Source organism: Scyliorhinus torazame, chromosome 2 (genome assembly GCF_047496885.1).
Source record: "Scyliorhinus torazame isolate Kashiwa2021f chromosome 2, sScyTor2.1, whole genome shotgun sequence".
NCBI classification, from domain to species: Eukaryota; Metazoa; Chordata; class Chondrichthyes; order Carcharhiniformes; family Scyliorhinidae; genus Scyliorhinus; species Scyliorhinus torazame.
Genome location: NC_092708.1, coordinates 271,095,106 through 271,110,528, shown reverse-complemented (window position 1 = coordinate 271,110,528; position 15,423 = coordinate 271,095,106). Strand labels below are relative to the sequence as shown.

Genomic DNA, 15,423 nt, shown 5'->3' with positions numbered 1-15,423 from the left:
GCCACTCTCCAATCCCCTGGTACCACCCCTGTTGACAGTGAGGACGAAAAGATCATTGCCAACGGCTCTGCAATTTCATCTCTTGCTTCCCATAGAATCCTTGGATATATCCCGTCAGGCCCGGGGGACTTGTCTATCCTCAAGTTTTTCAAAATGCCCAACACATCTTCCTTCCGAACAAGTATTTCCTCGAGCTTACCAGTCTGTTTCACACTGTCCTCTCCAACAATATCGCCCCTCTCATTTGTAAATACAGAAGAAAAGTACTCGTTCAAGACCTCTCCTATCTCTTCAGACTCAATACACAATCTCCCGCTACTGTCCTTGATCGGACCTACCCTCGCTCTAGTCATTCTCATATTTCTCACATATGTGTAAAAGGCCTTGGGGTTTTCCTTGATCCTACCCGCTAAAGATTGTTCATGCCCTCTCTTAGCTCTCCTAATCCCTTTCTTCAGTTCCCTCCTGGCTATCTTGTATCCCTCCAATGCCCTGTCTGAACCTTGTTTCCTCAGCCTTACATAAGTCTCCTTTTTCCTCTGAACAAGACATTCAACCTCTCTTGTCAACCATGGTTCCCTCACTCGACCATCTCTTCCCTGCCTGACAGGGACATACATATCAAGGACACGTAGTACCTGTTCCTTGAACAAGTTCCACATTTCACTTGTGTCCTCCCCTGACAGCCTATGTTCCCAATTTATGCACTTCAATTCTTGTCTGACAACATCGTATTTACCCTTCCCCCAATTGTAAACCTTGCCCTGTTGCACGCACCTATCCCTCTCCATTACTAAAGTGAAAGTCACATAATTGTGGTCACTATCTCCAAAATGCTCCCCCAGTAACAAATCTATCACTTGCCCTGGTTCATTACCAAGTACTAAATCCAATATTGCCCCGCCTCTGGTCGGACAATCTACATACTGTGTTAGAAAAGCTTCCTGGACACACTGCACAAACACCACCGTATCCAAACTATTTGATCTAAAGAGTTTCCACTCAATATTTGGGAAGTTAAAGTCACCCATGACTACTACCCTGTGACTTCTGCACCTTTCCAAAATCTGTTTCCCAATCTGTTCCTCCACATCTCTGCTACTATTGGGGGGCCTATAGAAAACTCCTAACAAGGTGACTGCTCCTTTCCTATTTCTGACTTCAACCCATACTACCTCAGTAGGGTGATACTCCTCGAACTGCCTTTCTGCAGCTGTTATACTATCTCTAATTAACAATGCCACCCACCCACCTCTTTTACCACCCTCTCTAATCTTATTGAAACATCTATAACCAGGGACCTCCAACAACCATTTCTGCCCCTCTTCTATCCAAGTTTCCGTGATGGCCACCACATCGTAGTCCCAAGTACCGATCCATGCCTTAAGTTCACCCACCTTATTCCTGATGCTTCTTGCGTTGAAGCATACACACTTCAACCCATCTCCGTGCCTGCAAGTACTCTCCTTTGTCAGTGTTCCCTTCCCCACTGCCTCATTACACGCTTTGGCGTCCTGAATATCGGCTACCTTAGTTGCTGGACTACAAATCCGGTTCCCATTCCCCAGCGAAATTAGTTTAAACCCTCCCGAAGAGTACTAGAAAACCTCCCTCCCAGGATATTGGTGCCCCTCTGGTTCAGGTGCAACCCGTCCTGTTTGTACAGGTCCCACCTTCCCCAGAATGCGCTCCAATTATCCAAATACCCGAAGCCTTCCCTCCTACACCATTCCTGCAGCCACATGTTCAACTGCACTCTCTCCCTATTCCTAGCCTCGCTATCGCGTGGCACCGGCAACAAACCAGAGATGACAACTCTGTCTGTCCTGGCTTTTAACTTCCAGCCTAACTCCCTAAACTTGTTTATTACCTCCACACCCCTTTTCCTACCTATGTCGTTGGTACCAATGTGCATCACGACTTCTGGCTGCTCCCCCTTCCCCTTAGGGATCCTGAAGACACGATCCGAGACATCCCTGACTCTGGCACCCGGGAGGCAACATACCTTCCGGGAGTCTCGCTCACGACCACAGAATCTCCTATCTATTCCCCTAACCATTGAATCTCCTACAACTATTGCTTTTCTATTCTCCCCCCTTCCCTTCGGAGCCCCAGAGCCAGACTCAGTGCCAGAGACATGGCCGCTAGGGCCTTCCACCGGTAGGTCATCCCCCCCCCAACAGCATCCAAAATGGTATACTTGTTTTGAAGGAGAACGGCCACGAGGGATCCCTGCACTGTCTGCCTGTTTGTTTTTTTCCCCCTGACTGTAACCCAGCTATTCCTGTCCTGTACCTTGGGTGTGGTTACCTCCCTGTAACTCTTCTCAATCACCCCCTCTGCCTCCCGGATGATCCGAAGTTCATCCATCTTCAGCTCCAGTTCCCTAACACGGTCTTTGAGGAGCTGAAGTTGGGTGCACTTCCCGCAGGTATAGTCAGCGGGGACACCGGTGGTATCCCTCACCACCCACATCCTACAGGAGGAGCATGCAACTGGCCTAGCCTCCATCCCCTCTTACCTGACAGAATATAGCTGCCCTGTGGACTAACTAGATCTCCGCCCTCCGACTCTGCTCCCAGTCAGCTACACTTTCTGTAAACTCCTGGCTCTCTTCTCACTCTTTGCGAAAATGTCGGAAACAAAATGAAAGGAGCACCTTACCCTCTCCTCACCTAACTCTTTCAGTCACCAAACTCTCACCATAGCACTCAAATGCACCAAATTCAGCACTCCCTCAGTCACCAAATGAAGCCTTATACTCCCTCGGTCACCAAACTCTTACTATAGCACTCAAATGCACCAAATTCAGCACTCCCTCAGTTACCAAACTCTCACTATAGCACTCAAATGCACCAAATTCAGCACTCAGTGCAAACAAAGTCTGCACTGTAGGGGATCACTTTTATACTGTGAATCTAGCCTCTGAAAACTGGCCTAATCCAATTAACTAATTAACAAGCTCCAGCTAGAAGCTTGTTTAAAGCTGATTGAAAATTCACCTTCTTCTAAACCAAACAGCAACTTTTAAGTTAATTAACTAAATAAAAGAAAGACTAAACTTTAGATAAAAATGAAGCCTTATACTCCCTCGGTCACCAAACTCTTACTATAGCACTCAAAATGCACCAAATTCAGCACTCACTGCCCTCAAAGCTTCCCAGACTGTCGCTGCAGAGACCTCCCCCATATCATTTGTTTCCAGGTAGTTCTGGATGGACTTGTTAACCCACCCACAGATCGCTTCGTCGGCTAGCAACCCCACATCCAGTCTCCACAGCGGGCGTTGCCCTCTCTCCACACTAACCCGTAGATCCACCCAATGTGGGGCATGATACGACACTGCGATTGCCGAGTACTCAGTGTCCACCACCTTCGGTATTAGCGCCCTGCTCAGAACAAAGAAGTCGATTCGAGAGAATACCTTGTGGACATCTGAAAAAACGGAAAACTCCTTCGTCCTCGGCCGTGCAAACCTCCATGGGTCTACTCCCCCCATCTGTTCCATAAACACCTTCAATTCCTTTTCCGCAGACGCCTCCTCCCTGTCCTGGATTTTGACCGGTCCAATTCCGGATCAATGACTGTTAAAGTCTCCTCCCATGATCAGGTTATGTGACTCTAAGTCTGGGATCTTACCTCACACTCGCCTCATAAATTCCACGTGAAATTTATGTTCACAAGTACCACCTGCGCTTCTCGCTCACCATTATGTACCTACCCCTCTTGTCTGACACGATTCTCCCTGCCTCGAATGCCACTCGTTTGCTGATCAAGATCGCTACCCTCCTGGTCTTTGAGTCCAGCCCTGAGTGGAACACTTGGCTAACCCACCCCTTCCTCAATCTCGTCTGGTCTGTAACCTTTAGGTGTGTCTCTTGTAGCATTGCCACATCCGCCTTCTGCCCCCTCAAATGCACAAACACGCGAGCCCTCTTGACCGGCCCATTCAGCCCTCTGACGTTCCATGTGATCAGCCTGGTCGGGGGCTTCCACCGGAAGTCGTGCAATTTCCCCATTTCTAAGTGCCTCAATTGATTTTATGCTCACAGTTAGTATTACATATCCTCCACATACTGTATTAGGTTGAAGAAATAATCCTGCTGGAATCAGGAAACTCTGCTGCAGTTTCGATCCAGCGTTTAGAGGCTCAGAATTCACAAGACCCACCCCTGCCTCCAACACATTGGCTGACACAGTGGTGTAATTGTTTCCCCTGGTTTTTCAATATAATTGATGGTTCCCTCTCTTCAGGTATTGTTCATCTCTGCTTTAAATCTGTTGTCATGATCCCTCTCCTCAAAAAAATATCCTTAACTTGCAAACTAATGGACCCATCTCCAATGTCCTTTCCTCTTCAGAGTATTTGAGTGTGTAGTCACTTCCCAAATCCATGCCCTGGAACTCCATGTTTGAATGCTCCAATCAGGTTTCTGCCGCCTCACAGTACTGAAACAACTCTTATCCATGTCACAAAAAACATCCGATGTGACTGTGCCAACGGTAAACTTACCCTCCTCACCGTTCTCGACTTGCCTGTAACCATTGGCATGGTTGATCACACTGTCACCCTTCAATACCTATCCATTGTCGTCCAGCGGGGCTCTGTTCCATCCTTACCTACCTAACTGGTCAGAGAATCACTTGCAATGTCTTCTTTTCCCCACTTTAGCCACTGTTACCTCTGATGAGCCCCAAGGATCTATCCTTGACCCCTTCCTATTTCTCAACCAAATGCTGCCTCTGGGCAACATCATCCGAAAGCACAGCGATAGTTTTCACATGTATGCTAACAAAACTCTTCTCTGTCTCACTGCCACTTCTCTTGACGCCTCCATTGTTTTTAAATTATCTGACTGCTTATCAAACATGCAGCACTGGCTAAGCAGAATTTCCTCCAGTTAGACATTGAGATGATTAAAGCAGTTGTCTTTGTTTCTTGCCACAGACTCCATTCCCTGGTTACCGATTTCAATCCCCTCCTTGGCAACTGTCAAGAAGCAGATTGTTGCAACCTTGGTGTCATATTTGACCCTGAGCTGAACTTTTGACCGCATCGCCACACCATCACTAAGACTGACTGTTACCACCTCTGCAACAATGCCTGACGACTCCCTGTCTTAGCTCATCTGCTGCTGACCATAGAATTTAGAATTAACAGTGCAGAAGGAGGCCATTTGGCCCATAGAGTCTGCACCGGCCCTTGGAAAGAGCACCCACCCAAACCCATACCTCCACCCTATCTGCACACCTCCACCCTATCCCCATAACCCACCTAAACTTTTTTTTTGACACTAAGGGCGATTTAGCATAGCTAATCCACCTAACCTGCACATCTTTGGACTGTGGGAGGAAACCGGAGCACCCGGAGGAAACCCACGCAGACACGGGGAGAACATGAAGACTCCGCACAGACAGTGACCCAAGCCGGGAATCGAACCTTGGACCCTGGAGCTGCGAAGCAACAGTGCTAACCATTGTACTACTGTGCTGCCCCCATCATCCATGTCTTTGTCACCTTTAGATTTGACTATTCCAATGGACTCCTGGATGGGCTCCTATATTTTATCTTCCATTAACTTGAGGTCATCCTAAACTTTGCTGCTCATGTACTTGCACAATATTCTGTTAAATCACACGACGTTTTGTGGTGCAAAAGCCAAAGAGAGTGGTAATGGGTGTAGTAAAGATAGAAGACGATATGGGGCTCGATTCAGCGACCCCGTTGCGTCCGGTGTGAATCTGTAGCGTAACGGGTAAATCGCACACAATCCCAAAATCGGTCTCCGTGCTGGGCACGGAGCTGATCGCGGGTCACCCGACTGAAGGCTGGCAGTGCCCGGGTACCAGGTTGGTTGGCACTACGGGGGTTCGGCCCAGGGCGGGGTGGTGCCAGGTAGAGAGAGGGTGAGGGGGGTTTCCGGGGGACTGGTGACATCAGAAAATCCCTCTAAGTGCTGCCTTGGCAGAGAGAATCACCCTTAGGCCAAAAACAGCAAATTGCTCTTGGATGGCGGAGTGTTTCCTGATGCTGCAGACGTTGAGGAACACCCCTCTAAATGCGGTGTTCAGTGGACTTTACCTTGAGTCCGCTGAATCGCTCCCATGGACTGTCCAAGATCAACTATGATCCAAGTGAGGGCTTATTTCTGTTGTGTTTCACTCTCAAGTTCTCCTTTTTAATTGCCCTCACTCTGTGCTTTTCAGATGCTCCTCCATTCAGTACAGCCAGGACTTGCCTGTGACCAGTGTTGTCATCACCTTCCACAACGAGGCTCGCTCAGCATTACTCCGGACGGTGAAAAGGTCAGTGGATTGCACCAGTGGATACTGACAATGTATTAACACACCTATCACCTCTGGCTGTGTAGAAATCTTCACTAATACCTTCCGAGGCCAACGCATCAACTTCCAAACACTGCAGTGCAATAGTGAGGGGTGCTGCACTGCCAGAGGTGCTGTCTTTTGGTTGATATTTTAAACTGAGCCTGCTCTCTCAAGTGGATGTAAAAGATTGCATGGCATTTATTCAAAGAGACGCAGAGGGGGTTCTCAATGGTGTTCTGGTCAATATTTACCACCTTATCTGGTCATTCTCATGTTTATGGGAGCTTGCTGAGCACAGATTATCTGCCACATTTCCTCAATTACAACAGTGACCAACACTTGAAAAGTAGTTAATTGGCTGTAAATCACGTTGGGACATCCTGAGGTTGTGAAAGAACCACAGAATAATCAAGTCTGCACCGACGCATGTCAAACCCCTGACCTGTCTACCCAATCCCATTTGCCAGCACTTGGCCCATAGCCTTGAATGTTATGTCATGCCAAGTGCTCATCCAGGTACTTTTTAAAGCATGTGAGGCAACCCATCTCTACCACCTTCCTAGGCAGTGCATTCCAGACCGTCACCACCCTCTGGGCAAAAAGGGTTTTCCTCTAAACCCCCCTGAACCTCCTGCGCCTTGAACATGTGTCCCCTCGTAACTGACCCTTCAACTAAGGTGAACAGCTGTTCCCTATTCACCCTGTCCATGCCCCTCATAATTTTGTGCACCTCGATCAGGTCGCCCCTCAGTCTTCTCTGCTCCAGCAAAAATAACCCAAGCCTATCCAACCTCTCTTCACAATTTAAATGTTCCATCCCAGGCAACATCCCGGTGAATCTCCTCTGCACCCCCTCCAGTGCAATCACATCCTTCCTGTAATGTGGCGAGCAGAATTGCACACAGTTCTCCAGCTGTGACCTCACTAAAGTTTGACACAACTCCAACATGACCTCCCTGCTTTTGTAATCAATGCCTCGATTGGTAAAAGCAAGTGTCCCATATGCCTTTTTCACCACCCTATTAACCTGCCCTTCTGCCTTCAGAGATCTATGGACAAACAAGCCATGCTCCCTTTGTTCCCCGGAACATCCCAGTGTCAGGCCATTCATTGAATACTTCCTCGTCACATTACTCCTTCCAAAGTGTATCACCTCACACTTTTTAGGGTTAAATTCCATCTGCTATTTTTCTGCCCATTTGACCATCCCGTCTATATATTCCTGTAACCCAAGACACTCACCCTCACTGTAAACCACCCAGCCAATCTTTGTGTCATCCGCAGACTTACTGATCCTATCCCCCACATAGTCATTTATATAAATAACAAACAATAGGGGACCCAGCACAGATCCCTGTGGTACGTCACTAGACACTGGCTTCCGGACACTAAAGCAGCCGTCTGTCATCACCCTCTGTCTCCTACAGCTAAGCCAATTTTGAATCCACCTTACCAAGTTACCCTGTATTCCATGTGCATTTACCTTCTTTATAAGCCCCCATATGGGACCTTGTCAAAAGCTTTGCTGAAACCCATGTAATCTACATCCCTCAGACCCTCAGCTACACATCTGGTCACATGCTCAAAATATTCACTCATATTTGTTAAGCATGATCTCCCTCTGACAAATCCATGCTGACTATTCCTGATCAAACTTTGCCTCTCCAAGTGGAGATAGATTCTCTCCTTCAGAGTTTTCTCAAATAGTTTCACTACCACTGGCGTGAGACTCACTGGTCTGTAGTTCCCAGGCTTATCTCGACAACCTTTCTTCAATAGTGGGACCACACTAGCGGTTCTCCAGTCCTCTGACACTTCCCTCGAGGCCAGAGAGAAATTGAAAATTTGGGTCAGAACCCCTGCTCCCTCGCTTCCCACAGCATCCTGGGACACAGTTCATCCTGGAGATTTGTCCGCTTTTAAGCCTGCCAACACCTCCAATATCTTGTCACTCCCTATGACAATTTGCTCAAGAACCTCACAGTCTCTCTCCCAGAATTATGTATTTACCTCCTCATTCTCTTGGGTGAAGACAGATGTGAAGGACTTAAGTGCAGCTCTTTCTTGCTTTACGTGTTCCCCCATTCCCTCTACCATCAGAGGCCCATCGTTCAGTTAACACATTCCGACCTCTGGAATTATGAGCTGAACCACTTCAGCTCGCTCCCTGCCCCCAAAGTCTCCTTAAAAACTTTCCCCTTCAACCACGTAGAAACATTCTCACCACTCTTTCATCCCTCCTGGCCATTAACTGCTTCCAGATCCTATTGTTGCCCTTTGGAAGTGCGAGATAATGTTAAGCAGTTATTTGCCAAGTTTCTTTTTTGAATCCTACAGGATTTAATAATAATAATATGAGGTGATATGAGGTTTATGAGGTGATAAAGCTGTGGTTGTTTATTTGAAGTGCCTGAGCATTCCAAATACACATGCCATTCTCACTATAGGGGGCACATCTTTCTTTGCAGATTTTTAAGCTAAACTCTTTTCCTGGTCTTAGTCGATATTGATGTTGAGAAATATTTGCACTCTGAAGAATTACTATATTTAGACATTTTGGAAATAGTCTATTCGGCCCCTGGAGTCTGCTTCGCCATTTGATAAGGCGGGATTCTCCGATCCTGGGGCTAAGTGTTGACGCTGTCGTAAACGCCGGAGCGTTTTGTGACGGCATCATCTGGCCTCTACGATCAGCGATCCTGCGCCGCACAGGGGGCCAGCATGGCACTGGAGAGCCCACGGTGCTCCAGCTACTGATACGGGCGTCAGCATGGGCGGCGCTGGTCCATGCATGCGTGCCACGGCCGGCGCAAATTTGCGCATGCGCAATGGTTGCCATCTCCGCGCCGGCCCCGATGCAACATGGCGGAGACCTACAGGGGCCCGGTGCGGAGGAACATAGGCCCCCACTGGGATAAGCCCGCCGGCCGACCGGTAGGTCCCGATCGCGGGCCAGGCCAGCGTGGAGGCCCCCTGGAGTTGGTTCCCCCCTCCCCTCCACCAGGCCGCCCTCCGCAGCCAGAGCTGCGAGGTCCCACCGGGTAGGACCACACGAGAACGATGCCGGCGGGTCTTGGCCGAACTTGGCGGGCAGTCGGCCCATCGCGCGGGGAGAATCGCCTGGGGGGCTGCGTTGATCTGGCCCCCAACCGGCGCCGTGCCAACCGCGCTGGCGCACTTGGCGTCAATTCTCCAGTCGCTTCTCCGACCCGGGGTCAGTGAATCCCACCTGTGGGGTGAGATTCTCCGACCCCCCGCCGGGTCGGAGAATCTCCGGGGGTAGGCGTGAATCCCGCCCCCGCCGGTTGCCGAATTCTCCGGCACCGGAGATTTGGCGGGGGCGGGAATCGCGGCGCGCCGGTTGGCGGCCCGCCCCCCGGATGGGCCGAAGTCCCGCTGTTAGAATGCCTGTCCCGCCGGCGTGGATTAAACCACCTCTATTACCGGCGGGACAAGGCGGCACGGGCGGGCTCCGGGGTCCTGGGGGGGTCGTGGGGCTATCTGGCCCCAGGGGTGCCCTCACGGTGGCCTGACCCGCGATCGGGGCCCACCGATCCGCGGACGGGCCTGTGCCGTGGGGGCACTCTTTTCCTTCCGCCTTCGCCACGGTCTCCACCATGGCAGAGGCGGAAGAGACTCCCTCCACTGCGCATGCGCGGGGATGCCGTGAGCAGCCGCTGGCGCTCCCGCACATGCACCGCCCGGCAATGTCATTTCCGCGCCAGCTGGCGGGGCACCAAAGGCCTTTCCCACCAGCTGGTGGGGCGGAAATCAGTCATGATGCGGAGGATTCCGCACCTTTGGGGCGGCGCGATGCCGGACTGATTTGCGCCGTTTTTGGCGCTGGTCGGTGGACATCGCGCCGATTACGGAGAATTTCGCTCCAGGTCTCTACTTTCCTTTCTATCCCTTTATTGGACATTCTGAATTCTCCCTCAGTGTACCCGAACAGGCGCCGGAGTGTGGCGACGAGGGGATTTTCGCAGTCACTTCATTGCAGTGTTTATGTAAGCCTACTCGTGACACAAATAAAGATTATTATTATTATTACCCTTTGACTCCCTTTGATTGACGTCAGTCAGGAATCTATCTAACTCAGCCTTAAAAATATTGAATGCACCTCCACTGCCGCCACTGTTCTCTGGGCAAATTCCAACGGTAAATGACCCTGTGAGAGAAAGAATCTTTCCTAATTTATATCCTAAATGGGAGACCCCTTATTTTTAAACTGTGTCCCCTTACTCCAGACTCTCCCATAAAGGCAAACCTCTTTTCAGCAGTCCCCTTTTTCAAATCCCCTCAGGATCTTATATGTTTCAATAGGATCACCTCTCATCCATTCAACTCCAATGGTTTACAACAGCTCCAACCTGTCCAACCTTTCCTCAAAAGAGCAGGAATCAGCCAAGTGAACCTTCTAATATAGTTATAAAAAGAAACTCAAATAAAGAAACTAAATTGTTCACAGTACTCCAGAATGAAAGCAGATGTTGGAGATTTGAAATAAAAACAGAAAATGTTGGAAAAGCTCAGCAGGATGTTCAACATCTGTGGAGAGAAAATCAGAGTAAACGTTTCAAGACCAATATGACTTTTCTCGACCCCAGTTGATGTTAATACTGAACGGGTCAGATCCCAAAGTGAAACCTGGCTTGTTCCTAACATTTTTGTTCGAAGCCATGGAGGAAAGTAACTGAACAAATTTACATGAGTCTGCTGCTGAACTATTTAAGCAAATAAATCTATGGGCGGGATTCTCCGGCGGCCGATGGTGGAATTGCAAATCACGAGTGGGCGGAAAATACGGCTTGAAACAAAAATTGAGGCTGGCGCCAAGCGCCCAATGGAATGCCACGCTCCGGTGCCTCGACAGCGGCGTGAATACCTTCTATGCCACATGTACAGTAAACATCATTAACGGGCCCGTCCTGGCATTCTCCTGGTTCCTGCGATGCTATGTCTCCAGCAGGAGGAATTACCGATGGCAAGGTTCACTTGAGGATTTAAAAATCGGGAAACAGGCGGCGTGGCTGTTGAGGAAGAGAAAAGAGGTAGGACATGTTCCCAGAGGCACGACCGTGGGCTGCCGGTTCTGCTGCTGGCAGGGCTGGCTGGAGTAGGAAGGGGGCAGCGGCCTCTAGCAGGAGTGGGGGGCGGCCGGGAGATGGGCTGTGGCGTTAGGGTGTCCCCCTGGGACCGGGGTGTCCAGCCATGGACTGCCATTGCCGCGGCATCCTGCTGCGCACCCCGCTGACCGCCTACCGTGGCCCCTGGTTGCGCAGAGTGACACCGTCCATCTGGGTGCCCCACCCCACACCCACCTACCCCCTCCTTCCACCCCCCCCCCAAACTGGGCGCCACTTTGCCGGCGAGGCATCATGCGGCCCATCCGAATGGAACGCCCACAGTAGCTCCTGTAGGAGGTGCAGATGTGGGCCACAGAGCATACCGCTGGCAAGCGTAGTGCCAGTCACTGAGGAACATCGCCGAGGGCATTGACATGATGGTGCAAACCGTCAGGGCTGGCAGAGCCAGATGATGCAGGGGCAGCCGAGACTCGAACCAGCTGACCCTCCATCCCAAGGTGAACCCCAGGGCCCTCTGGGCACCGGGCGGGAGGGGGTTGGCGCTGAGTGCTAACCTGGACCTGTCCCATGGAGTGGCGATGGGGGCCACCAGCTCCCCCGAGTTCCACCGCTCTGATGGGGCGCCGTCTCGCAGCCAGCACCCGGAACGGGGCTGTGCATGTGCCACCGACATGTGAGCTGGGGCCCTCAGGCCCCAGAGGGGCATCGAAGGCCACGGGACGAGGTAAGCAGCCGGCTGCCTCCACCTCAGATATGCATCCTGGGGACACACCTAAACGTAGTAATAGAGCTAGGAAGGCAAAACACATTGAGGATCACTGAGGGCAGCAGGAGAGGGGGGCAGGAGTGTGGGAGTACAAAGAACAAAGAACAAAGAAATGTACAGCACAGGAACAGGCCCTTCGGCCCTCCAAGCCCGTGCCGACCATACTGCCCGACTAAACTACAATCTTCTACACTTCCTGGGTCCGTATCCTTCTATTCCCATCCTATTCATATATTTGTCAAGATGCCCCTTAAATGTCCCTATCGTCCCTGCCTCCACTACCTCCTCCGGTAGTGAGTTCCAGGCACCCACTACCCTCTGCGTAAAAAACTTGCCTCGTACATCTACTCTAAACTTTGCCCCTCTCACCTTAAACCTATGCCCCCTAGTAATTGACCCCTCTACCCACTTTCTATAGGTATGTCAGGAATAAGCGAATGACTAGGGAAAGAGTAGGACCAGTCAAGGACAGGGATGGGAAATTGTGTGTGGAGTCTGAAGAGATAGGCGAGATACTAAATGAATATTTTTCGTCAGTATTCACTCAGGAAAAAGATAATGTTGTGGAGGAGAATGCTGAGCCCCAGGCTAATAGAATAGATGGCATTGAGGTACGTAGGGAAGAGGTGTTGGCAATTCTGGACAGGCTGAAAATAGATAAGTCCCCGGGACCTGATGGGATTTATCCTAGGATTCTATGGGAGGCCAGGGAAGAGATTGCTGGACCTTTGGCTTTGATTTTTATGTCATCATTGGCTACAGGAATAGTGCCAGAGGACTGGAGGACAGCAAATGTGGTCCCTTTGTTCAAAAAGGGGAGCAGAGACAACCCCGGCAACTATAGACCGGTGAGCCTCACGTCTGTAGTGGGTAAAGTCTTGGAGGGGATTATAAGGGACAAGATTTATAATCATCTAGATAGGAATGATATGATCAGGGATAGTCAGCATGGCTTTGTGAAGGGTAGGTCATGCCTCACAAACCTTATTGAGTTCTTTGAGAAGGTGACTGAACAGGTAGACGAGGGTAGAGCAGTTGATGTGGTGTATATGGATTTCAGCAAAGCGTTTGATAAGGTTCCCCACGGTAGGCTATTGCAAAAAATACGGAGGCTGGGGATTGAGGGTGATTTAGAGATGTGGATCAGAAATTGGCTAGCTGAAAGAAGACAGAGGGTGGTGGTTGATGGGAAATGTTCAGAATGGAGTACAGTCACAAGTGGAGTACCACAAGGATCTGTTCTGGGGCCGTTGCTGTTTGTCATTTTTATCAATGACCTAGAGGAAGGCACAGAAGGGTGGGTGAGTAAATTTGCAGATGATACTAAAGTCGGTGGTGTTGTCGATAGTGTGGAAGGATGTAGCAGGTTACAGAGGGATATAGATAAGCTGCAGAGCTGGGCTGAGAGGTGGCAAATGGAGTTTAATGTAGAGAAGTGTGAGGTGATTCACTTTGGAAGGAATAACAGGAATGCGGAATATTTGGCTAATGGTAAAGTTCTTGAAAGTGTGGCTGAGCAGAGGGATCTAGGTGTCCATGTACATAGATCCCTGAAAGTTGCCACCCAGGTTGATAGGGTTGTGAAGAAGGCCTATGGAGTGTTGGCCTTTATTGGTAGAGGGATTGAGTTCCGGAGTCGAGAGGTCATGTTGCAGCTGTACAGAACTCTGGTCCGGCCGCATTTGGAGTATTGCGTACAGTTCTGGTCACCGCATTATAGGAAGGACGTGGAGGCTTTGGAGCGGGTGCAGAGGAGATTTACCAGGATGTTGCCTGGTATGGAGGGAAAATCTTATGAGGAAAGGCTGACGGACTTGAGGTTGTTTTCGTTGGAGAGAAGAAGGCTAAGAGGAGACTTAATAGAGGCATACAAAATGATCAGGGGGTTGGATAGGGTGGACAGTGAGAGCCTTCTCCCGCGGATGGAAATGGCTGGCACGAGGGGACATAACTTTAAACTGAGGGGTAATAGATATAGGACAGAGGTCAGAGGTAGGTTCTTTACGCAAAGAGTAGTGAGGCCGTGGAATGCCCTACCTGCTTCAGTCGTGAACTCGCCAACATTGAGGGCATTTAAAAGTTTATTGGATAAACATATGGATGATAATGGCATAGTGTAGGTTAGATGGCTTTTGTTTCGGTGCAACATCGTGGGCCGAAGGGCCTGTACTGCGCTGTATTGTTCTATGTTCTATGTTCTATGTACCCTGGGGAAAAGCCTCTGACTATCCACTCTGTCTATGCCCCTCATAATTTTGTATACCTCTATCAGGTCGCCCCTCAACCTCCTTCGTTCCAGTGAGAACAAACCGAGTTTATTCAATCGCTCCTCATAGCTTATGCCCTCCATACCAGGCAACATTCTGGTAAATCTCTTCTGCACCCTCTCTAAAGCCTCCACATCCTTCTGGTAGTGTGGCGACCAGAATTGAACACTATACTCCAAGTGTGGCCTAACTAAGGTTCTATACAGCTGCAACATGACTTGCCAATTCTTATACTCAATGCCCCGGCCAATGAAGGCAAGCATGCCGTATGCCTTCTTGACTACCTTCTCCACCTGTGTAGCCCCTTTCAGTGATCTGTGGACCTGTACTCCTAGATCTCTTTGACTTTCAATACTCTTGAGGGTTCTACCATTCACTGTATATTCCCTACCTGCATTAGCCCTTCCAAAATGCATTACCTCACATTTGTCCAGGTTAAACTCCATCTGCCATCTCTCCGCCCAAGTCTCCAGACAATCTAAATCCTGCTGTATCCTCAGACAGTCCTCATCGCTATCCGCAATTCCACCAACCTTTGTGTCGTCTGCAAACTTACTAATCAGACCAGTTACATTTTCCTCCAAATCATTTATATATACTACAAAGAGCAAAGGTCCCAGCACTGATCCCTGTGGAACACCACTGGTCACAGCCCTCCAATTAGAAAAGCATCCCTCCATTGCTACCCTCTGCCTTCTATGGCCTAGCCAGTTCTGTATCCACCTTGCCAGTTCACCCCTGATCCCGTGTGACTTCACCTTTTGTACTAGTCTACCATGAGGGACCTTGTCAAAGGCCTTACTGAAGTCCATATAGACAACATCTACTGCCCTACCTGCATCAATCATCTTAGTGACCTCCTCGAAAAACTCTATCAAGTTAGTGAGACACGACCTCCCCTTCACAAAACCGTGCTGCCTCTCACTAATACGTCCATTTGCTTCCAAATGGGAGTAGATCCTGTCTCGAAGAATTC

At 49.8% G+C, this 15,423-nt stretch overlaps 1 protein-coding gene across 1 annotated transcript in view; it reads left to right on the top strand.

Moving 5' to 3' along the window:
* Positions 1-15,423, top strand: part of galnt16 (UDP-N-acetyl-alpha-D-galactosamine:polypeptide N-acetylgalactosaminyltransferase 16) — a 238,832-nt gene that overhangs the window by 135,462 nt on the left and 87,947 nt on the right. Inside the window, exon 3 of the mRNA XM_072487379.1 lies at positions 6,208-6,306. Within this exon, the coding sequence (XP_072343480.1) occupies positions 6,208-6,306 (99 nt within the window). The remainder of the gene's footprint in view (positions 1-6,207; positions 6,307-15,423) is intronic.